The sequence below is a fragment of the Pseudopodoces humilis genome, chromosome 2, assembly GCF_049639895.1.
Source record: "Pseudopodoces humilis isolate 2021_Gansu_Grassland_sample_001 chromosome 2, ASM4963989v1, whole genome shotgun sequence".
Taxonomy (NCBI): domain Eukaryota; kingdom Metazoa; phylum Chordata; class Aves; order Passeriformes; family Paridae; genus Pseudopodoces; species Pseudopodoces humilis.
Window position 1 is genome coordinate 64,047,874 of NC_142201.1, and position 25,203 is coordinate 64,073,076.

The window sequence follows — 25,203 nt, forward strand, 5'->3', positions numbered from 1 at the left end:
CTTTCACCAGCGGGTTAACTGAGCTTTGAGCAAAGTCTGGGAAGTGTCAAGTGCCAAGCTGGGACAGACCTAGCTGAGTATGTCAGGTAAGCTTGAGCTAAGTTTCTGTCAGAATTTCCAAAATGACACAAAAGACCCAAGTGCACACCTGTGGGACAGTGAGGGGAAGTTGAGTTCCAACAGAGTATCCCAAAATGTTTCATAATTTTCTGTGATGAGAAACTTCCAGTAACTTCCAGTATTTCGTGCCTGAACTGGAGAAGACTGTGGAGATTGAACCTCTGCCGGGACACCTCAGTCTAACAGGCTTCTTTAGACCAGGCTACTGACCTAGGCACTCACTTTGGTGTCATATAGAGATGGGAATGGAACTTTTTAAGGTTTTAGGAAGTGGTGCTCACAGTTTGATGGAGATGTCCTCCCTAGAAGCTTTTAGAGGCATTACCTTTCTCCAGTTCTGTGCAGAGAAATGAAACATTTAGGATGTCTTCCTCCCTGAATATTTGATAGTGTCATACTAAATTCCTAATCCAATAAATTCCCTTTTTTCATTAGTGTGACAGTGAGAAATGAGAAGACTATGCTACTCGCATGCATGAGGTAACAGCAACCTTGGGAGCTGCTCTTAGTCATGGTCCCACACATTTCTTCTGCAAACACTGGAGCTGCTTAAGGTATCTGCAGTAGATGGACTGGGTAGCTTTTCCCGTTCTCCTTTTCCAGCTGTGATTTTTTAACCCAGGGGAGCCAGGGCCAGATTTGATTCTGAGAAGTCTGGGAACCACAGATCTATGAGCCAATAGATTTGAATGGCTTGCTTCTTCCGCACATCTCCCCTTTTGCCTATGGAGTGGAACACTTTGCATTTTAGTAAATGCAGCAGAATCAGTCCCTGAGAAATTTGGTGCTGCCATTACTTTCTGGAGGTATTCTAATAGATTGAGCATCCTCTGGGTTTATGTTCCATGATAGCAGCTGCTGCTGCCGCCCAGAGACCATTCTGCACTTACTTGTTGTTGCAATCAACTGTTTGCCCATCTCTCCCCATGAGGAGGTAGCGTTTGCCAGGGACAATGTTTAACTTGCACATGGAGCGTGACAGGAGCTGTCGGTGCTCGCCCACTTGGATGCTTTCATCCGCAGCTGTGGGACAAGAGGAGAAAACCTCATGAACTTTTCTAACAAAGGGAAGAACTGCAGCCCACAGGACACAACTCCCCTTGAGCATTTGCCCCAGTGCTAAGCCAAGGTAATATTTCACTTGGGAATTGCGGCTTGACATGTGAATAAATGGCTGTGCTGTGGTAAGATATATTTCCTTTAGTAAGCAAGCCACTTTTGCCTCAGCTGGTTGTCCTGGCCTTTGCAGTAGTTATTGAAGGAGATGTTTTCCTACAGACCTGAGGACCTATCATAAGGTCCTCAGGTCTATATTATGGATAGACCTTATGGAGTTTGCTTAAATCTCAGAGATGAAAAGCCAAGGAAAATAGAAAGCATGCTATCTTCCATTTCAGAATGTTCAGGTTCAGGGTGGTCTTAAAAGCTAAACTAAATTCAAACATTTTGAGGCTCAACAATGCAGCAGACAGTACCAAAATCTCACTCTCCTTAGTACACCTGACCTGAACGTTACTGATGCAGCCTTTATGCTATTCCCTCTGAACCTGATACACAGGACAATCTCCTGGTGATCTCAATATTAAAGTAACTTAGAAGATTCTGGTCTGGATTCTGGCCCAGTTCATTCATTCAGAATTGCACTCCCCACTATAGAAGTGGGTATCCAAGGCAGATGAGGTGGCTGCTCAGCTATTACAATGACATGATAAGCTTAAAAGATGTTTATTCATCTGACCAATCTCAGCCCATGAGGACACTATGTTGCTTAACTAGAACAACAGTTTTCAAAGTCCATTTGAACAAAAAAAAAAAAAAAAAGCAAATAACAGCAATATTCTAATTTCTTACTCTCTTTCTAACTATAATTTGAAATTTCCTGAAGAAATTCAATATTAAACCAGTTTAAATTACAGGTCAATTATACCACAGTCACATTTTTATCAGTTAACAGAATCTCGTGCAGCATCTGCTCTCATATGGAGCATTATATTACAAGTATGGAAAGACTAGTCCTCAAAATCCTAAAAGTAGAATAAAAAACTGAAGTAGAATTTTCTAACATTAATTAGATTTCAGAGAATTTGACATAGACTGCTAATCTGTGAAACCTAGCTTTAAGAACCTTATCTATCACCTAGTTAAAACTTGCATCAGTTTAATATATGATACTTAAGTTACATCTGCACGTCCTGTAGGTTTTCTCTTATATCCCAAGAGCTTTTTGCTGTTCCTATGCTACACAGTGTCCTGAATTTTCATTTGTTCATGGATTGCAGAGATGGGTCAGAACTACTTGAGAAAATGATGATGTTATGCCTCATTGAGGTTGAATTACCAAGGTGTTTTTCGGTTCATATGCTTCACAAATGGCCTAATACAACTCAGACAGTGGGATCATACATAAGCATTTGAGTCATTACCTTAAATGGTTATTATGTAATTTTCAATTTTAAATCTCCAATTAAAAAAAAAAAAACCAATTTAAATTTAATGTTTCAAAGCATCCAAGCAGAATTTAAGGAAAACAATTACTTCAAGTTTTGTAACGTGTAATGTGAAATAATGTTTAAAAAGGGCCAGGGGAGGGAAAGAAGAGGAAAGGAAAAGATTCTGTGCTACTTGGCATGGGCTATACTGTTCCCCTAAAGGACTCCTGGAGGACTCATAGGACAGCATAAATATTAGCCATCCAGAATATATACACTAACTGCATCAATAACCAAATTAATCTGAGAAGCACACACCTGCAAGATTCTCTTTTGCTGACTCCCAAACACAAATAAGTATTTCCATCTGTCTCTGAACCAACTCCTCACTTCAAAGATTGTTAGGGAAATAATAATAGGGTTCAGGGAATGAGATTTTACCCTACTAATTCTTATCTAAACTTGGTGATGGCAACAGAGGCCAACCTCACTCAAAAGAGCCACAGAGAATACAAGAGATAATAACACCAGATAATAACATCAGACACAGGCTGATTTGAGTTTTTCTTCATTCTTATTTCCTAGCTTTTTCTTCATCCTCATATGGCTTCATGCCTCCTGCCAGCCTTTGCCAAGCCTGCTGAAAGCTTCCTGATGCTCAGAAGGTGCATCTGACAGCCCAAACCAAAAAGAATTATCAAGATATCCTTTCCCTTCAACTTCACATTCAAAGGATGTTTCAGCTACCAAAACCCAAAATCTTTCCAGTGCTTTCCTGCAAGTTGTGAGTACAAATGCATTTGGACCCAGAGCCCTAAAGCCTTTAAATCCTATAGGTATTCTCAAGAGATTAATAAAACTTTCCATCAGGATACCATAATCTCAGTATTTTGACCACTGGGTACATTATCATTTCCTTCCACATGGAAAAACCTGGGTATTTCAGATGCTCTCTGGCTTCAGGAAGCATGGACCTTATTTTCCTACAGGAACACTGGGCACAGATCACGAGCTGTGTGCCATAAAGTACTGTGTGACATTGCCAGGCCCCTTGGCAAAGACTGATGGAGTGAATTAATTATTCTGTTCCAGAGAAGGAAGACTTCAAAACCTTTGAAGTTCCTTTTTGAAGGCAATCTCTGGCTGCCAAACTCAAAACTGGTGACCACATGATATCACAGCAGCTGAAGTCTGACAGTGTCATCTGACAGCTTCCCCAGAAATTACTCTGAAGAGTATCCATGCTCTCTGATGCTGCTGATTAAGTTCACTTGGGGGCAGCTGGGATGGCAGGCATGAAAAAGGACATTGTCTACAAGCTGTGTAAACCTTTACACTGCACCTAACAACAAAGAAGCCTTTCTATTTCTTTCTATAACTCTAGCAAAGTTATTAAATTGAATTTCTAGAAGATTTCCTGTCTTCACTGACCTCAGGTAAGTCACTGTGGACAACTCTTAGCCTGTTCCACAAGGATTGCAATTGCTTAATAATTAGCTGAGTAATAAGCACTTCAAATCTTCATTTAGTATCAGAACAGGGGTCAGTGGATATGTTCACACAAGAAAAAATAAGGATCTGTCAACAGTCCATAAAATGAAATAGTTAATTCAGAAGACATAATATCCACACTATGCATATTTCTTGAGGGGTTTATCTTAGACTAGCTCCAGTAACCATGGACTCTATGAGTCTAGAACGTGCCTTCTGATTTATTTTCATCAGAATGATTGAAGCTCGTGTGCTCTGGGATTGCACAATGTGAACCAAGAAAACTCCCCCGGGGCTGAACTGAGCAGTGAGGCAGCTGCACCAAACAAGCCTTGCAATAAATAAGCCTTCTTGAAAGCCTACTGTAGAAATATACCTGATCCTACTTTTCCAAGGCAGAAGAAGGCATCTGCATGGTTCATGCTGGTTAACATTTAGTCCTAGTTTTTCTACAGGTTAGTAAAAGGAGTAAAACGTTTTGATACTTACATGCTTTAAGGATTTTGTGGATTTTAGCCTCATAGTAATCAAAAACATTCTTGTTTGTGCTGTTGAGGATCTCCACTTCGTATACTGCAAAAGACAGCAGCTCTGTGATGCCAGATGGCAACATGAAAATACATCCAAAGACTGAATAATAGGTGTGCTTTTACCAAGTGTCTGAACACAAGCCAGTGTACCATCTATTCACAAACCACTGAGTTATTAATCAAGAGCCTCTGAATTTGTATTCCTTTCTTTGTATTTTTTCAAGGAAGCTCCTCTGTGGTTAGGTTTTCACTCTTTTTCCTGTCCTTCTGTTAGCATTTTTCTTACCAATGGTGCCCAACCAGTTTTTCTACAGTAGTTTATCCAACTTTGTATCCAGAGAAGAGGCCAGAAAGGCAAATTAACAAAGAGAAAAATATTCATCTAGCTCTGCAGAAGGAGCTGCTGAACTATGGCATGCCGTGGAAACCCTATGATTTATTTACATCCTGTAACATGAGCGATGTAGGTGTTTTTGGTACTGCACCATGGGTTTTTTTCTAAACCCTGTAATATCATGTGCACCCCTCTTTCCCCCAGCATCCTACTGCATCTTTCCAAGGCTTTTGCTTTCCACTTCACTGCCCTGATGACTACAATTGCTCATGCCTTTGTTTATTTCTCCTCAGCCTCTCAGCCACATATGGAAACCCTACTCAATTCAGGAGAGGTCTGGGCACATAAAACTACAAGTTTCTACTTATTAAAATGAGTGATGCTGAAATGAACAGTTGTCTTTCATGCCTTACCATAATCTGCAGTCGGTTGGTAGCAGACAAAACTAACACGCGTGGTTTCTGTTAGCGTTTTAATGAAAGTTGATTTTTGTCTTGGGCAGGGACCTGGAGGGAAGAAAATAAGTCATACACCCTACAGGCATGGATATGTAGACAGATGTAGTTTACACATCCAAATTCACACAGCAGTATAACAGAGAATAAAATGGCAGAACAATTTTCTTAGTGGTGATAGAGAGTTTTTACATACAAATGCACATGTGTATATACATTCAATTGAGCTATCAACAGATCCTGGATATTTTTGAAAAAAATTGACTTGATACTGAACATTCTAGAGGACGAAAGTGTCCTGTTATTACACATTAAGACAATTCTAATGGTCCTTTCTGAGCTTAATGATTCCCATGTAAATTGTTCCTAGAAGTAACTATCTTCCTTTAGACCAGCTTCTGTAGTCATTCCTTACCTTCTGCACACTGGCAGACGTTGGCATGGCACAGCTTTGAAAGCATGGCACTGTGCTTGGGAGCGCTGTAGAACACACTGCACCTCCTGTCTGGGGACAAGGAACAAGACAGCTTGGATGGGAGAGCTCAGGTGGAAAAGCCTGTACAGAACAGCACAAACTACGTTTGCAGCCCAGATTTTCCCTGGTCCAGAGAAAGCAGAGCACTGAGGGATCAGATGCACATCAGCAGTTCCCAAAGACCTACAGCTTAGGCACCTAGAGTACAGCATTGCTTTTCAGCTGGACAACAGTTTGAGATTATTTTCATTCAGTTTGGATAATTTTTGTTTGGGCATTTTGTTGTTGTTGTTGGGGTTTTTTATTTGTTTTTTTTAAGTTGTACTCTTCCCTCCCCCCCTTTTTTTGGCATCCCCCTTTTTTTTGTTCCCTCTGGAAACCATTCATTTTAAAAGCCTCTTTAGACCATAGAACAACAGTGAACATGAACATTGCACTGTTTCAGAAGAAGATAGGATCAACCAATAGTGATTTAAACCCGCTGTAAACTGTCTTGGATCCTTCCATTAAAACAAAGTAGAGATTTGACCTAATTTTCACATATTGCTTGCATAACTTTGGCAAATGGGGATGATTTGCATTTAACCTTTCTTTGAATATGAAACAAGACTGCTTTCCCTTAGCAAGCACTCTACAAAAGTCAAACCTCTAAGATTGCCTATCTTAGATGTAGAAAGACACAGAATGACAAAACAAAACATGAGTGAAATATGCTTAAAAGAACTGTGAGAAACAGGAACTCAGGAAATCTGGTTTAAAAATCCATGAGTGCTAAAGTTCATATTTTCAGTCCATTTGCAATACTGGACCATTCCTGTGAAGATCTCTGTTGAGATAATCTGAAGTAACTGGAAGACAGTTATGCAAAGCTGGTTATTTTATCACGCAACAAAATTATGTGGTTTCACACACTACATCAAAATCAACTTTCTATAGACTACAGGGGGTTTTTGAGTCTCTTTTTCAATCAGTTATGTATCATTTTTCTGTGCCCTTACCAGGGTTGTAAAAGTCATAAAGGATGGCATTTGCTGGCTGAACCAAGCCCATGGGATTGATTTGCTTTGCCCCAAATGATATACAATCTGGGTCCGGTCCACTTGGGAGCTGGAGGAAAAAGGAAGAACAGTTTTGATGAAAAAACTAACTCTCTCTCCCCAGTCAACTCCTCAATGTTTGTGCCTGTGCTAGTTGTTGAACACTTGTTCTGATGGCATAGCTGAGTTAAAGCCGATATCTGTTTTGGCTGTAGAAATGTTTTGGCAATTCAAGTGGGTGTAGGGTGGAGTCATTATCCAAAATATTGGGAAATATACACAGAGACTAGGGGTCCTGAAGTTTACATTTGTTTGTCACTATATGGATCTTGATCTTGACATGCAAGATGTCCATGTGGAATTTACAGGACTAGCAGTTAACACTTCTGCTATTTTGTATGAAAAACATCCCTTCTGCCTAGAAAGGGAGAGGATTTCTCTTTTTTCTTGGGCCACTGGTCAAATCTTGAATATGAGCTACATCTCCTTGGACATAGAAAGGCGGAAGATAAAGGTGTGTGTTTCCTTTTTTCCCTTCCTCTGTTCTTTCCACTGAGCTGTTCAATAATAACAAATGACAAAATTACAGAAAGGTAACAGAGAGTGAAAAAGAGAATTATTAGACAATGATTTTCAAGAAGTTTATGTGCTCTCTGAAATGGTAGGGATTAGAAAATCATTGGGTTTGCTTACCTCACCAAAGTAGAGTAAAACCTTCCCCTCCTTGTACTCAAAGTGTTGAATGTACCTGTCTGAAGCTGTCACCAACTGTGGGAAAACAAAGACGCAAACAAATCAGAGCAAACCTGTGGCAGAACAGGAATACTTTGCTGCCACCTTCCATATTCTAGTTTGCTTTGTTCAGCCCTTTCTTCCTCCCTAAAGGAGACAGTCCCCGAGAGCATGAAACAGAGCAAATCTCCCTCAACCAAGCACGCTCCAGAACCCCAAACTCTGTAGCCATATTTTCAGAGTACTGTGCCCCATCACCTTTTGTCACTGTGCCCTTCCACCAACCACCACTGAGAGACTACTTGCCTTCTGCTCTGCAAGCACAAGATGCACTGTCCTGGCATGTCACAGGATAGTGGGATATGGTAAGGAGGGGCACATTACTGCCCTGCTGTGCCTCACCCTAATTTCTTTTACAAGGGACTGAGAAATCTGAACTCTGCTCACCACAAGCTTTGCATTTCTTGTATATATTCAGAAAATATTTTTATTAGAATGAGAACAATGAAAATCAATCAATCTTTCTATCTATCTGTTCATCTATCCAAAACCTGTTTTCCCATGTCTCTTCTATAGATTTTTTGAAAGATTTTGAAAGAAAAATTTTCTAAAGGCTCCATAAAAGTTTGCATAGAAAAGTGTGTTTACAACCTGCTCGAGCTCCTTTGTGTCAGGCTCCAACCCACTCAGCAGGGTGAGATCAACCAGGGACATCTTTGGTGCTCTGGGACCTGTGGACCTTTATAAGGGAGATGGTGAGCATCCAACACCTGCACTGAACAGCCAGGTTGCTTTGAAGAGTCTGGCTTTTCAGGCTTGCTAAAGGTGGAGCAAAACATTCTGCTCCATTTAACTTTCTTAAGGGGATTTACATTTTAAAATTAGCTGTCTAATTCAGTAAGAGTCACGAGGTAAAACGAGTCATCTAAACTAATCAAATGGTCATCCAAAACTGGGAATTAGGGTAACTTCAGTCCTGCTCTGCCATTGTTCATGCCACTGTTTAGAAGAGGGAATAAAACCACTGTCCTCAAGGCTTTGAAAAAAGTCAGTGAAAAATCAAAATTCTACTGGGGAGCAAAAACTGCTTCTTCCCTCCTGCTCCTCTCTAGAAAGGGAACCCAGGATAGCCACAAATTTGTGCTTCTGAGACCAATGCCAGACTGTAAATGGAAGCAAAGACAGGTGTTTCAGTGCCACACTGCATAGGAGGGCTTCTTTTTTCCTACCTCTGCCCTTGCCAACTTCTTTTCACAACAGAACATCCCATCTGCCTCCTCTTCTCTCATAGATAGTATTAGTCATCCTTTCTTTTTTTATGAGGCCAGAGTGTGATCACAAAGGAAGTAACAGCATCTCTCCAGAAAGTGATGAAACTCTGTACATACTACTACTGCATTCCAGCTGTATTTACTTTTTTTTTAATAAAAAAATTCTTTCAAATTATTAGCCTGCCAAGTGCTTTAGAGTCTCCCCAGAATTTGGTGGGGAAGAATCTGCAGTGAACATTTGAAGTCTATGTAAGCCATGTAAATAAATCTCACCCATTGTTTGTAAACCTTTTCTCCTGCTATGGGAGAGAGGACACACCGTGTATGCAGACTCAGAGAAGATCACTAGGTTGGATGCTGAGTTTGTGGATAGGAAGAGGGTGACAAAGGAGAATTACAAACAAATGAGCTGATCTTGCAGACCTACCTGACACAAACTTTGTACTGCAAGGATTCTGTTTTGCTGGAAGTGGTCACATCCCTTTTTCTTCTGCTGTGGATATCAAACCAATCCATTTTAGTCAGGGTCTCAAATGTGCTGTTTCCTGCAGTACTCAAGTCCTCATAATCATCATCTTCATCAGAGTATTCAGCTTCTGGAGGTGAGAGACAAGGTCAGCCATGCACAAGTTTCCCTGCAGTTTGGCTCCCTTTGTTATCACGATAAATACCAGTGGGCAGTCATGCATCGCTGTGAGTTCACTGTACACTGCCTCAGTGTTTCCAATTCATCCAGAGTTAGAATTTAAGGGATAACTATAGTAAAACTAACTAACAAACCTAGCTAAGAATGGGGTTTAGGCCATGCATAAGTATGTAAAGGACAATCCCTCCCTCCAAAGTTAACAATTGAAACAGAAAAAAACAATACAGACATAGATGATGCATAGGCAACAGGCTCTGATGACTACACACTTCAGGGGATGGAAAACACATTCTTGCTCATACGAAAGACCTATGACAGATCTGTCTTAAAGAATTTTATGCCTGCATGGTAGGTCCCTTATTAGCCAGGGAACTGAGCAGGGCTTTCCCCTCTGTGAAGGGAGCTCACCTCCTTTTTCTCAAGAAGAGTTTCTAATGATATCTGTGCAACTGTTAAGTACCTGCTGCACTCACAGTCACTCAGATAGTTATACTATTTAAGAATAAGAATAATAAGCTAAATGAAACAATGACTTGGTAGAGCTCAGGGACTTCTCTTTTTCCTTGTTTCATTCATTTGTTCCCACTTTCCAAGGCTGGAAAGCTATGAAGTACCATTAGCAGCTGGCCAAATGAGTCACCTTTGAGACCCAGCCCCTGTCCTTTTCACTCACCAGAGTACTTAAGGCTCCCTTCCACTTCCACTGTCAAAATCAAATCATTGCAGGTGTTGTTCTTCAGCTCAGGTGACCAGTACATTTTTAATATCTAAGATGAACACACAAACAGCAAGCCACTAAAAATGTAATTTAAATGACAAGGAATTTACTCATTCAGGACTCCAGCACATGGTGATGGGACATGGGAATGTGGAGAGAAAAAACAGCCCCCAGTGGCATAGACTGGGGAATGTCACACATATAAGCAGGTCCCATGTGCAATTCACAAATGGTGTGGGACCCCTTTGAGATAATTCTCCATTCCAAAATAGAAATAGGCCCTTCAAGCTCCAGCCACTCTATCACCCTTGACATTTTATGCATTCAATAAAGTTAAAGGGAGGAAAATTTGTCTGTCTGTAAGGGTAGGCTTTAAACCCCAAATTTTAGAATTTTGGAGGTAGGAACACAAAGGTTGAGGCCTTGGCAGGTAAGTTTTCACTTCAGTTTCAAAAAGAGATTAAAAGAAGTCCAGCTGGACTCTGGATTTTGAATTTGCAGCTTACACTCATTGTCCCATTTCCTTTGCCACGTACAGATACTTCAAGTTTTCTCCCAAGTTCAAACTGCAAACCAAGGGGGAAAAAAAGATATTTAGTCTGTGCTCAGCATTTGATCTATTGTTTTCCTGACATCTTGACAGTCTTCTATGCCTTTACCCCCTCCAAACCTGGGCAGGGAAAACTTTCAGCTAGGGAAGGAATTATGGGACCTCAAGTCTCCATATTTTAAATGCACTGAGCTGATGCATCTTACTCTGCTGATTTAGGGCCCAGTAGGTGTATTTTACCAACTTCAGTCCCTCCTTTGTATCCTGGATTTCACATTTTCACAGTTCCAGGCACAATGGAGATCAGATTATTCCCCTTCTTTGTCATTCCCTAGAAGGACTTGCATTCCTGGCTGTTCTTCATTTTTGGGAGAGATTCATGCCACCAAAGAAGGCATGAAGACAAAGAGGCAGGAGACACCTCTAAAGTGTGCTGCTAAGCACCTGCTGGTTTGGGGATTTTTAACTTTAAGAAGATCCTGTTGTTTTACAGATCAAATTATTTCAAAGTACAATAAATCAGCTATATCATGGTTGTTTAACATGACGAAACCTAGGCCAGAGGATTTGATTTCTTCTTTTTTGAGGGAAAAAAACCCTTTGAAACAACCAATGGTTGCATACATCTAGCTGCTTCTGAAATTCTTCATGGGCACCAGTCAGAACAATGCTGTAGTAGTTTTGTCTTCCAGGTGTTCCCAGCCTGACAGTCAGGTCAGTGGAAGCAGTGTTCAGTGTCTGTATGCTGTAAGCTGACAGAGCTTCTAAAGCCACCACTGTGTCCTGGGTGAGAAAGAAAAACAAAAAACTAGAAGTTATGCCAGGTTATTTCAACAACATGTGAGATGACATTATCAGTCACCTTGAATTCCGTTTTATGCTTTTTGCTGCTTTGAAGTTCTCCTGCATTTCTCTATTCCTACTTTCACAGACTATTTGTTTAATTTCCCAGCTTCTTCTTATAGCACTAAAATTGTAAACACATTGGACTCCTGATCTTAGACTATCCTGCTCCTTCATGAGGACAAAGAACTTTCTTTGCTAGTTTTTAACTATTTTATTTTGGCCCATTGCTAATTAACGATCCAAAATCTTTACTGCTTCATATACCAAAGAAGCTGAAAATTAACTGTTATGATGATTTCAAATCTAAATGAAAAAGTTTTTAGGGGGCTTTTATTTCCTTCCCTCCCCTTAGGACTCCCCCTGAACTGGTGGTCAGGCACCTGTGTAGAGCAGTACCCTCCGCCGTAGCTCCTTCTTTCTGTCAGCCACGTGGCAATAGGCCTTGCATATTCCATGTCTTCCAGGAGCAAGGTTTGAAGCAGGGCATAGGCAGTGGTTTCCACTGAGACTGCGTTGTTGCCATTTCCCCAGTAGCGCTGCTGCTTTGCTGTAAGAATAACTCAGTCCTGAATCCCCTTGGCAGAGACATTTGCCAAAAATCACTATTGCTCTACACAGTGGGTGTTTCTTGTCATGGCACTGTGGAACCACAAGACACAGATGCTGTTGTGAGAGCAACAAATCAGCTGGGAAGCAAAGATAATGGAAAAGAAACCCCACAATTTTTAATTTTGATTTCTCCAACCATAGCAGTCTAATCATCCCATTGTACAGCGATGTCCATCTGATGGAGTGGTGACATTGTGTCTGGTGGTCCCTCAGACCAGGATTAAAAGTATTAATCATGGCCACAAATCCAGCCTTGATTAAGGAGAAGCATATTCCCTATGCTTAAACTGGGGCTGTTGAGGTGTAGGGTATTTACCAAACACATTGGGAGGAATAACCAGGATGGTGGTACAGCCCCACAGCTGACTGGCTCAGCAGTCACCACAGCCACACCCGTGGGGGTAAGTGGTGACATCCATGGGGAGCTGGGAAAAAGCACTCAGAGCTGGTGGGGGGCTTTGAAAGAAGGTGGGCTGGAAGAGACACCTTCCCTCTTGACAACAAATTCAGTCTGGACTGCTCCTGTATGTTGTCATTTTCTCATATGAAGTTTCTTCTTTCTCATTTGGCTTGGATTTTTTTCCTTCTCAAGGGAAGCAGAAAACATAAATGAATATTTACTGTGGTTTTGTTCCAGTTCCAAAATCAGAGAAGGTCATGATCCAAGCTTCATTATGCTGTCACTTTATAGTGATATTAATTATGAAAATTACGTATCAAAATGTCAAATATTGAAATATTTAATTATGCCATTTAAATAATTAAATATATTATGCATGTACATATACAGTTGTATAAAATTAACTTTTCTTCATTTACTTCAATTTGTTTTGTTCATGTAAGTGTGCTCAGAGTATTTCCATTAGGAAATACTAAAAAATTAGTATTTCCCTTTAGTGCTTTCTAAAGGGATTTTTAAGAATGGTTACCAGTACCTTCATCAAAAGAAGAACAGCTCCTTAGTTTTTCTTTTACAGACTGAGCTTCTTCACTATCAGGCTGCACAAGTGTCAGAGCATAAGCAGCGATGACTGAAGAGTAGCAGTCACTATTTCTTGAAAATTGATTTCTCATGTATGCCACTGTTCCTGTAATCACTCGTGCCTGTGAAAACAGAATGGATCCATTTGTAAAGCTCACTGAGACCTGCTAACTTACTTCTGGCACTAGGAAACTAGTACTAGGAAATTAGAATACTTCACTGCAGTAATTTTTTAGACAATTATAATAATGTTTGCTTAGTGATTAAAGCCACTGATGATGGAGAGTGTCGCTCGAAACACCTTGCTGTATATTAGGCCATGACATCTTTTCCTATTCACCACAGATGTAAGAAGATTTTAAACTCCTCATTTGCAGCTCTCCAAGAGATGGTAGGGTGGATATGCCATTGTGCAAGAGACTGCAGACTTAAAGAGTCAGGCTTCCTACCACATCAGGTGATGGGTAGGCACGCAGGGTCTGTTGCAATGCTATGGTTACGAAGGCTGTCATAGCCAAATCCTCTTCTGCTGACTTAATGCCACCCTGAAAGATGAGATATGAAAAGAAAAAGTTAAATGTGCATGCATACACTTAACGATTAAATCTAGAAAATCACTTTCTATAAACTCAAGGTTCTTCTCTGTGAACCCTCTGACCATGTACCATGTAGCTGTTGCCTTAAATTTTTCTCAATAATATGTGTCCATCTAAAGTGTAACTTCTATGGTGGCAGCCAGGTTGCATTAAATGGATGAGGAACCCACCATGTCCTTCAGCTGATAATCAACTATTTAGTTATTTATCTTACAGCTAAAAATCTATACTTTCTCACTGAAGAATTCATGGTTTCAATTTTCAGTCACTAGGAAGGTGGTGTTGTTTTCATTTTTGTGCTACTCTCTACACACTAAAGAGCCCTCTACCTTGTAGATGGAACTGCTCTCCAGTAAAGGTATTTATACAGTAATACTAGATCATTTCTTATCCCCTCTTCTTTCTTGATAAAGTAAGCACTGTGCTGTCATTAGCATTTCTCCCCTGACAGCTCTTGAAGTGTATGTAAGAGAGAAGATTATCTCAGCTCAAACATGAGTCAAAAAAACCCAAAACCGTTTGGCCAGTCCTTGAGCTACTTGTTTCCTTTTCCCCAAGAGTGTTATATCAACTGTGAAACTAGCTTTGATGGTGAAAGCCTCACTAGTTATTTGACATAGATCATAAAAAATATTAATGTTATTTTTTCATATGTATATATGGTCACTACATTGCATTTTCAATGAGTTTTGGAAGATGCACATTACTTTCCTAGACTACATTAATGGACAGTATAACAATTTTGTGTTTCTTGTCAGTTATAGAGGATGCGCAGACCAAGATATGCAACTGGAAATTCTGATTAAGTGTTAACATTTTATTTTTTCACCATGGGTGTGGTGAAATACTGGAACACGTTACCCAGACAGACCGGGACATACTCCAGACTCAGCTGGACCTGGCCCTGTACACTCTGATCTATCTAGAACTGTTTGGAATAGATGAGCTCTGGACACCCCTTCAAAAACAAAGTTACAATTCTACATTCTATTGCCTTTGGCAATAATAGGCTTACATTTTTACCAAACATACGACCCCCAGAAATAATTTTTTAAGTGCTCTATAGGCATAGCTGAAAAAATTATCTAAGATTGTGTGAAAAGATAAAGGTGCTAGCTATGCATCTGACAGAACTGACTTGTTAACAAATTAGTTTTACATTGCAGATTTTGTACTTACATTACAGATTTATTCTCTCTAGATACATTTCTTGTTACTCAACAACTCACCATATTCCTTTCAAGCCCTAATAGCCCTAAATGCACAATAAATTCTTCTAAATTTGGATGACCTACCTGCATTGACCTGTCCATTACAGGATGGTGGTCATGGAATGAGCCATCTGCCTGCTGTTGATTAACCAAGTAGGAAATCGAGTTGCTTATGTGACTGTCTTGGATGCTGAAGTATTCTCTGCTCCTTGTGAGCACTTTAATAATGAATGCAGTTAACCTACACAAAAGAAAATTTTCCTAACTTGTGCTGACAGATACTTATAGAAAACTATATTGACAGAAAGATAAACATACTAATTTAATGCACAGACTCATATTCAATACAGTGCACTCACTGCAACCTAGTGAGTTATTGTTCAACATCAGTTTGAATATTTCTGCTCAGTGGCAAATGCAAAATAATCAGTGGCTCAGTATAAATCTCTTTCACCAAGGACTGAATATGCTCAGAGAATTTGGTGGCTGATTATTCATGACAAAAGTACATAGGCAACCACCAGATTTTCAAAATCCATTGCCAAAGATAAACTTCTGATGCATCAAACGATAATAGAGGTCAATTGGAAAAATCCCAACCAAATAAGCAAAAATAAAACCCGAAAAATAAAACCCCAGGAAAAGAAAATCACTTACCATACACTACTGGGGGTTGTTTTAAATGCTCCATAGGAGCCATCCTCCTTCTGAAACTCAAGCAGTCTAGTGTAACCTGCATGAACGGGAGAGCACATAACTGTTCAGAAACTACCCATATTTATTGGGCATTTTCCTACATCACTTGTATTATAATGGACATGTTTTGTATTGACTGGTGGAAGAGTTCATGGAAATGGTCACTGAGGCATTAAGAAGGAAATGACTGGGTCAGCAGAATTTGACACAGAAAAATCACTAGGCTTAGGAGGTCTTCTGTCTTGTTTGACTTAATTGAGCCATGAAAATAACCTGAAAACTGCAGATATCTATGGTTACAAAAAATTTTATGTGTAGTGAATATCGGGAAATTATTTTCCATTATTGACAACTTTTCAAGCTGTTGATTTTATGATGCATTGAATCAAAATTGTACAAAACATCTTAAATTTGTTCAGACATAGTCTTAGAAATCATGAGTTGAGGCTTCTCATCTTGACTGCTATTATTTTGACAAAGTTTGTATCATAGACACACAACTCATTTTCTGCACTGATGAACTTCAATAAGAATCAATAAAAACATAATGTAGGGACTAAATGATGCTGATAATACCAAATATTTATTAGCAGGATCTCATGTCACTTTTGGCAGTCTTGGATCAATAGGCAAAGGTCTTCATGCAGCAACTGCTAGCATGCTTTTAATCTCTATTTATACACTTGTTTTTCATTGATACAAAGTGTATATCATATCTGAAGATCACAATGACAGATGCATATTTCTTTATGGCATGAGCACACCACTATATTTAGAAAGATCAGCTGTACCTGCTCCAATATTGACAACTCCCTGTGTTAGTTCCTGTGAGCTGGAACATTTCCACATACTGTGGTCCTGGCTTTGCTGTACATTTAGTACAGCCTTGGATCACATGTTGGAGTGGAGTCTTCCAGAAGCAGACTTGCAGGTGTCCTCTCCCTAAGGAAACTTCCTCCCTGGCTTGGCCCAAGGCTGCCCAAGTCCTTCTAGTTTATGTAATGATGAATACAGGAGTGGGGAAGGGAAGGTGTCAGCATCATGATTAGCACTGGGAATTTCCTTTGTCATACTCCTCTTGGCAGCCACAGACAGATGTCTACATGCTGGCTATCCTAAGCAGTGTCTGTGAAACATGGTCAGAAATAAGCATATTTAGGATGTGATTTGTCTTGTTGACTTTGAATGTTGGGAGGCAATGAACAACTGGCTTTTGCTATCCATTTACTCAGAAAAGAATTTTCATTGATCAGCTCAGATTTTACCTTCTAAATTAGGCAAGAGAGAGGATGGACTGTCAATGGCAATACTGTCCAGTGCCAGATGCTGGCAATTAGTCTCCTAAGCCTTCCTCACATGTTCTGTTGCTCATGCCTGTCCTCAGACTGCCGGGGCATTTCTGTGAGGCTGTGTTAAGATGCTGGGCACTCCTTCAGGAGGCAGCTGCAGCCAGTGTGCAGTGCAAACTGATAACAAGAATCCCAGCCTTTGGCTTCTGGTTGGTTTGTCTTGCTTTGTTTTTTCCTGCTTACCTTTTTCAATCATACCAATGGCTTCCTCCTTCCGTTTGGGGTTAAAATTCACCCACTGCTCGCTGGCATCCAGGTACTCAATGGCATAGACTGCAGGGGCCATTTTCACCATTGTTTGCTCTGCACAGCCTGTGGGCACCTGAATCAGCTTTTCAACTCCACTGAGACTCAGGCAGTTTTCAACAGACTCATCCATAATGTTCCCTGTTGAAAAAAATACAAGCTGTAGTATGTATATTATTTAAAACTGATTGCTGTGATATGAAGAAAGGTGATCCTAACTATAGGCTGACGTTCCAGCATGGCCTGATATTCCTCACTACTCAACACTGTTCTTAGCTACCTGAGACTTCATAAAGCTCTTTGAAGAAGGGCAAAGATGAGGTGCCAGGCCCCAGGAAAGCTGGAGAAAGGAGGCTGGCACGGTGAGGGAATATGAAGGAGAAAGAATCCTTAGGCTACAGGAGGCAGGGAAGAAAGGAAAGGGGGAAAGACCGGTGTATCAGGTTTGGGCTAGAAAAGTCTTGTCAAACCAGCCCTGACCCTCCCACAGAGGGATAAAAAGATTGTGCATTAATCATGACAAACATTTTATGTGGATTTATTTTCCCCTCTGCAATTTTATAATTTTATGAATTCAATGATCCCTTTATTTTAGAACAGGGATTTGAAATGGAAGCCAATACCCTTTGTGTCACGAATGCATTATTTTACGTTTCCTGGGTGGGAGGGAAGTATTTATCACTAATAAAGTACAATGTTTTTAAAATATGTATGCATGAGTGTATATATATATATATAACTATATTTGTTTAAATGAAAATATGATTGTACATAGCTCCTCTTCAGAAATGCAGAACTCTCCAGAACCTATACATCAGAGTCTGGCATGCTTATTTCTGAAATCTAGAGCAGATTTCTACAGCCCTGCATACAGTGTGGGGTTATTAGAGAAGATGAATTCTTCCTTTCACCTTTGGCTTTCCCATAATGTCAGTCCAAGCACAGTGAGGAAGGATGGATCTCATAAAGATATTACATCCACTGCAAATAAGGAGTAATTAGAAAGAGGAAAAGGTACTGGCTCAGCCTTAGGGATGTTTTGTTTTATAACCTGGTTATGTAGCACAGACCATTTGAGTCGTAACAGAAAAACCAGGAGAGGATGGGGACTTGCCATGCAGGAATGAGCAGCACAGAGGGGCCTGTCCCTTGTCACCTATGGAGAAGTTGTGGACATAAAAATTACATTTACCTTTCAGGCTAACCATCACGTGGCTATCAGAACCTGGTACCATATTAGATGGTCTGTCCAGGTCCACTGTATGGGACTTCACTGTAAATAAATAATAAATAGATATCTACATCCAGACTTTAAAAAAAATAGACAACATACCGTAACTTTAGAAAAAATACACTTATCTTTCTTAGAGTGACTTAATTTTCAATCTTTAGCAGCATTTTAGATTTGAAAAAACTCTTGTTTTTAACACCTTTTAAGACCCATTAGAATGGGTTTAATGAATTAAATTAATTCATTAAATAGATGAATTAAATATGAATTAAATAGATGAATTAAAATAGATGCCCAGTTAATACATAAAGAATGACACCTTGAAAAACAAAAATAAGATAAATCAATTCTAAAAATTTAGAATTAATTTTTTAAATTTTTTTTTCTTTTATGAGTTTTTTTTCCTATGTATTGGATGGAGAGATTTCTGACAAGTTCTGGTTAACCAAAGGAACATCTGTGCATTGAGAAATATTTCACTGCACTCTTCATTCTTACTCCAAACCTCATCTGTATCTAACGCTTTTGGGTAACTTACAGCCACTGTTAATGCAAATGGTCTCCTCTTCTCTCTGTAAAACACCTTCAGTCTGTACAGTTAAAGAAAGAAAAGTCAAAAAAAGTTTGCAAGCACTCACACCTGCAATTAAACTGCAATAAACCTGAGAGCTCCACCCAAGCACTAGGCCAGCAGGTGGCACAAATAAGTGATTTTGAAGGGAAATTTCTCTAGCTAAAATGCAAGCTTTAAATCAGAATTTCTGTTTCCTAATTGAAATACTTGCTGAATATTTTGTGTTACTATTGAAACATTTCCCTGGATGAAATTCCTTTAACCAAAACTAACTCCCAAAAATTAAACTTCAAAGTTTATTCTCAGCTTTGTGGCCCATCAAGTCAAGTTCACAGAGGGATTCATTTTTGTAAACCTCTGCTGTATAAAATCCATGAAATTCTGAGTACATCTTGGGTGTAAGAGTAAAACATTTTTTCCTTCTGATTCCTCACATCCTGCTTCCTACAGTTTCAGTTTTAATAAATCTATTTTTATAGCTACTTTTACTATTTTGGTGTAACACTGAACTCTGAGACTGTGTCTAATATCTACAGAAGTTATGACCTTTAACAGCAGCAGGTTCCCAGCATCCTATGCTTTATCCTTACCTACATGTCAATAGCTGAAATCAGGGGTGCAAGGATTCATATACTGCACTTTTTTTATGTGTGGAAAAAAGACCTCCACGGATGACTTAGGTACTGTAATGAGTCTGTGTTGGCACTTGAAAAGTAATTTTTTTCTTAAAGGCTCCTCCTTTTTATAATTTTGAAAGAGAGCTAAGGTATAATCAATACAGCATCTTTGTTTGAATATTTTGCATATGTTTTACCTATGCAATTGTTATGTTAAGAGTGAAAATTGATCTATTGACTGGAAGGAGTAAAATAGTGTTCAACTTTATTACTAGCAGAGAGCATTTCCTTCTCAAAAGTTTGCTAGATGGACATCTTCAGTCCTGTCTTCACAAGGAAAAATAAATTTTTATACATGTTGATGAAGCAGGGAGAAGTTAAAGATTCTAAGGCATGGCTGAAGTTGTTCTGTGTCATGGGTAAAGGACCTTTTTTTCCCATAGAAAACAAACCTTCCCATATACAATACATACTGAGGCTAAAATTATTTGCCTCAGTCCTTGCTGAAAAACAGATTTACTGAATTGCTTCCAGCCTTGTGTTTGTACCATTTCACTCCCTTCATGAGAACTCCACACACAGTGAATGTCATATTTGACAATTCATGATAATGGTAAATGATTATGATAATTTATGAAGTGCCTGCCCTCAGTTAGTTATACATACCACAACTTTGAGATTCTTCCTAATGCTATCACTGTGCCCAGAATCCTGGTCAAAAGCAGTAATGGTAATTGGGATTTCTCCCACAGTCAGAGGGACAACTGAGAAGAAGGCTGGTGTTGCTGAGTTCCCCTTAGCCAGCAGTGACAGCTGCACACCCTTCACTGTTGTCTCTGCTGTGCACAGCCCCTTCACTGCATCCATCTTCACTGTCACCTGTGGGGACAAGGCAGTGCCCAAGATCACTCCTAGTGCATCACTACACAGGAAAAATACCTCTGGGTGCCCCTTCCAGTGTAAATTGTTCTGTGACCCCATGGTCTGTTAATATTCAGCTATACTGATTAGGGCTCTGAAGGCAAATCAGCAAACATTTCTTCCTTATACTGAACTTGAAAGAGAGTTTTGACCTATCCCTGAACCACAGTAAAGAAGGATAGTGCATTTTTATACATCCCAGCTCTACACAATTCAATGCAGTTGAGAGGATGCTGGTTGAACAGCTTGTTGGGAGATGGGAAGAAGTGAAAAAAAGAGTATCAGCCTTAGGGCGATGGAGGCCCTAAGCCCAGTGACAACTGTGGCCATATGCAGGACTGCATAAGACTCACATGAAGAGAAAAAGTGCCTGTGTTGTATGCTCAATGAGTTTCGTGGCTAACATTGGATGGTACACTCATTTACCTCTGTATCTTATGTACCTTGTGAAGTGTCAGCAAGTGTCAGTGTCAGCAGCTGGGTATTGTCCAGATCAGCAGGCAGCAAAAAGGGAACAGATGGCTTCAATAAAGGGGAAGAAGTATCCAAAGAGAAAGGATATGGCTATGAAACATGGTGAATAAAATCTGCTTTAAATAAGTATGATTACCAAGTAGAGCTGGATCCTGCTTTTGGGAACGCTTTCAAGATGGGAGTATTATGTCTGGGCTGTAGGGGGGCACTGAAGGGTGGCCAGGTCGTTCACATTAAAATATTACAAAACTGTAGATCTAGCTAGCTAGGCATGCAAGGTACAGAGGTTGTTGATAACACTACCTGGAGATCTTTGGGCAGGTAGTTGTAAACCACTGCTTTTATTTCCAGTTGCTCATGTCGTCTGACTGAGTACGGTAATCTCAGGGACACAAAAAAGTCTTTGAAAACTGCAAAGGTGTGGGGGTCAGCTACACAGAACCCTGGGGAGAGAAAAATATACACTTAACACCAGCTAACAGGAAGTTAAATGTCTAATCAAAACTCAGTGCCTCGGCTCCCCACAGGTCATGAGCAGGAGAGGAAAACAGGCATACTCAGAACTCACTTAAATTCATCTGCACTAGAGACCTATCTCTAGGTTGCCCCCTGGAGTCACTGCCATGGTTTTTGACCAGTAAAACTTGGCAGAATTGTTTGTATGTTTTGTGAGAGAAATGTGGCCCAGGTTTTTTTCTTTTTTTCTTTTTTTCTTTTTTTTTTTTCCTTGTTTTGTTTCTTGTTTAAAACACAAAGACCCTTCCTTGCTTTCTGAAAATAAACTCCATGGCCATCACTGCACAACCCTGGATGATCCTCCCCTTCCAAAGGGGAGTGGGCAGTACAAGACAGACTCTTTGTCCATCCTGTGTGGTGCTCATCAACCCCCAGGAGCTCCCAGGGGGCAGCATCTGAGAACCTGGGCTCTCTGGTGTCCAGCCCTTGGCTGGTTCTTTGCTGGTTTCCTGGTGCTCTTTTCTGCCTTAGGGCCACAGAGGTTCTTGCTTTGAGATAGACAGAATCTGGTCCCAGAATTATTCAAAGAAAAGTGGTGTTACTACTGCTGCCTTTCTTGTGGCTTCCTGGCCATGTAGAATCTAAAATGAGGTGGCTGATAGAGAGGGAAGAATAAAAGACAGTTTTGACTGTAGGATCCATCATCCTTGAGACCCTACTTCATGTTGCTTTTATAAATATAAATCCATACCTTAACTTCTAGTTGGGCTTCAACATGGCAGAAAAGAGAGAAGTAAATATTATGATCAAAACAATTAGTGTTTTTTCAATACAGATTCTTTGTCAACATGCCATTGTATCTCTCTTTTAAAAAATACACATCCTCTATTTATCCCTACAAAGAAACAAACAAACAAGTAATATCCAATACTTATACCTTTTTCAGGAGATATACTTATTGCCTGAACTTCCCAGGTGGTTATAGAGTCAGGAGCAAAGTTTTTTACACTGAAAAACACAAAATAAAACATATTAGAAAGCATGCATAAAATGTAAACATTGTCATTTGATGAGGCTTGAGTATTGTAAGGGGAAAACTTCTTCCCTCAGTTGTGGAGGCAAAGTGCTTTCAAATACTCTGAAGTCCTCTGCATCAGATACTACATAAAGCTGATATTTACATACATTTGACAGTACAAATTTAAACACGGTCACCTAGTCATGCAACACAGTACCTGTGTTTTCCAGGGCTTTTTACTTCTTCAAAATTCCACCACCAGCTCTCAGGAAAGTAACTGCGCAAGCTGACAGAAGTTTCATCAAACAATTCTTCGTGTTCGTTGTATTCTGCAAAACAGGAGCGAGGTTTCTTTTGGAAGTCTTTGGCTGAGGACCTTACACTGTCTTGCAGGGAGTCAGCTTGTCAGAGCACAAAAAATGCTCTGAGGAAAAAGATTTCATTTGTGTTTCATCTTGCACATTAAAGTAAAAATGTTGAAAAAAAGAGAAGCAATGACCATAGTTTGTCACAGAACAAAAAAGATAGCTCGTCTTCCCAACTTCAATTGCTATATGCTACCAAATGAGAAAGCAGTCCCCTTTAGCAAGGCTAGCAAAGATGTTCCCACTGACCCACACTTGTGACAGACAGAGGATGAAAGGGGAAATCTGTGAGAAATGGTAGCAGAAATTACATTCATAATGGGATTATTTTAGATGCAAAGTAATTTTTTTTTATAACATGAAGTGACACATAATGTGTGGTCAGAGATAGACTTTAGGGAGAGGAAAAGAAAGAGACAAAACTATTTTGGCTAAAGTGGACCTTCCTCATGACATTTTGGAGGTATTTGCATGTTAAAATAGTAGTACCACTAAAAAGAGTCATAAATCTGAGACCACTTAGAGCCCTGAATGCAGACAAACCACAACCTCTCCTGCTCTGCTGTCTGTGGCCTCTCTGGGGTGTGGGCAGGGGCCACCAGCTCCTCCATGGGACTGGAGGGGTCAGCAATGGCTAAGGTGATTCCTGCCTTTTCTTACCCCAAGAAGTTATCCCATCCCACTCCCACCTTCCCAGTGCACAGGTATGAAGATGCAATGTCACATGGTTGCTGCGCTGTACCAGGGTTCTCTGACATGCTGATGTGAAAACTCCCTCCCCAGCCCCACAGCACCAAAATGCCCCTTGACCCTCCCTGGCCACCACAAGAAGGATAAAAGTGGCAGAGTTGTATGCCACTGCTCTTTACGTCGTGCCAAGCCCACTCTGCTCCTCTGCTTCGCCTGCCTCCGGAGGGCTGCGGCTTTCTCACAGCAGTCCTGGAACGCGCTCCTGCATTCCTGGGAGCCAGACACCTTTGCCAGCCTTTTTGCACAAGAAAACCTCATGGGATTTAATTTCATTCCATCTTGGCAACATTTTAGTAGAGCAGTGTTTTGGTATCTGCTGGCTGCAATAGAATTAAAGCCCAGAATTAGCGCTGTATAAGTAGAAATCAGTGTAAAGGTGTTCATTGTGCTCCTTCCAGTCATTCTTTGCCATTAACATTAGTTTCCATTGCAACAGCCAAGCTTCAGCCTGGGACCCTGAAAATAGTCCATCCTAGAAACTGTCCACAAACTCAGGAGGAAAGCATAGGCTTTGTGGCATCCTAGACATTCTGTTCTAAGCCCTTTCTTCACAGTCAGACTGAATTGAAAATTGAATCCTCTTTGCAGGCTGGAATTCTTAATAGAAATAGCAATATTAGTGTTCTCTTTCTTGAATAAAAAGTCTGACTTCAAAAGTAAGGAAGAATCCAACTCTAAGCCTTCGTGCCTTCTGGCAAGAAAATGAGAAAAAAAAATTGCACAAATTGACATGTTATACCAAATTCTATACTAACTCTTCTCTTAATTGAAGCACAAAGTACCAAAGTCGGCACAGCTTCAAAGCAGAATGTCAAGAAAAAGATAGGATTTATAAAACATCTGACCATACAATAATTTCAAAAACCTCAAAGTTGTTACTGATGTCATGACATGTTATCTAGTGCTTAAAGAAGTGCTTTGCATTTAGGATTACAAAGCAGACTAGTTTCCATTTATAGGCATAATTTGGTTTTGCTTTTTGAGCTGTTTTGATGAATGATGCATCAGCCAGCATAGTGCACACACTTGTGCTAGGTTATGTGAAATAATGAAAAAACTGGAACTGAGAATATCTTGGCATCTTTCACCATGCCATCTCTTCTTGCTCCCTAGATTCCAGACATCCCATCCTTTTGCCTCCCCCTTCTAAGATTTTCAGGCCACCCAAAGGAGCAGACATACCAATTCCTGACATTTTTTTCTGAAAATCCAAAGATCTCTTCTGCCTTTTGGTGCTCTGGAGGCATTTATATCCTGGGAAGGCAGAACAGAAGTGCTTGGTCATGATGACATGGCAGGAACAACCTGATCATTCACATCATTCATGAAGACCTCTCTCAGGACCCATCTCATTGACAGAAGACCCACAGCTTGAGGGAGAGTCCCACAAATCCTCCAGCCTAGCCAACTGCTGCCTGCCCCACCTGAGGTGGTCACCAAAGGACCAGCACCCACCACCTGGGATATCTGAGCT

General features: G+C 40.2%; 1 protein-coding gene across 1 annotated transcript in view; it reads right to left on the reverse strand.

Annotated features, from left to right (window-relative positions):
• Positions 1 to 25,203, reverse strand: part of LOC102114525 (complement C4-A) — a 39,699-nt gene that overhangs the window by 471 nt on the left and 14,025 nt on the right. Inside the window, exons 16-40 of the mRNA XM_005516325.3 lie at positions 24,912 to 24,983; positions 23,849 to 24,049; positions 22,832 to 22,943; positions 22,534 to 22,604; positions 21,444 to 21,583; positions 20,412 to 20,624; positions 19,093 to 19,144; positions 18,516 to 18,596; positions 17,261 to 17,464; positions 15,690 to 15,765; positions 15,117 to 15,273; positions 13,675 to 13,770; positions 13,179 to 13,347; positions 12,015 to 12,181; positions 11,413 to 11,571; positions 10,745 to 10,804; positions 10,194 to 10,287; positions 9,302 to 9,470; positions 8,255 to 8,342; positions 7,565 to 7,639; positions 6,833 to 6,941; positions 5,775 to 5,864; positions 5,318 to 5,410; positions 4,530 to 4,613; positions 1,011 to 1,143 (exon numbers count right to left, since the gene is read on the reverse strand). Coding sequence (XP_005516382.2) covers positions 1,011 to 1,143; positions 4,530 to 4,613; positions 5,318 to 5,410; positions 5,775 to 5,864; positions 6,833 to 6,941; positions 7,565 to 7,639; positions 8,255 to 8,342; positions 9,302 to 9,470; positions 10,194 to 10,287; positions 10,745 to 10,804; positions 11,413 to 11,571; positions 12,015 to 12,181; positions 13,179 to 13,347; positions 13,675 to 13,770; positions 15,117 to 15,273; positions 15,690 to 15,765; positions 17,261 to 17,464; positions 18,516 to 18,596; positions 19,093 to 19,144; positions 20,412 to 20,624; positions 21,444 to 21,583; positions 22,534 to 22,604; positions 22,832 to 22,943; positions 23,849 to 24,049; positions 24,912 to 24,983 — 2,965 coding nt within the window. The remainder of the gene's footprint in view (positions 1 to 1,010; positions 1,144 to 4,529; positions 4,614 to 5,317; positions 5,411 to 5,774; positions 5,865 to 6,832; positions 6,942 to 7,564; positions 7,640 to 8,254; positions 8,343 to 9,301; positions 9,471 to 10,193; positions 10,288 to 10,744; positions 10,805 to 11,412; positions 11,572 to 12,014; positions 12,182 to 13,178; positions 13,348 to 13,674; positions 13,771 to 15,116; positions 15,274 to 15,689; positions 15,766 to 17,260; positions 17,465 to 18,515; positions 18,597 to 19,092; positions 19,145 to 20,411; positions 20,625 to 21,443; positions 21,584 to 22,533; positions 22,605 to 22,831; positions 22,944 to 23,848; positions 24,050 to 24,911; positions 24,984 to 25,203) is intronic.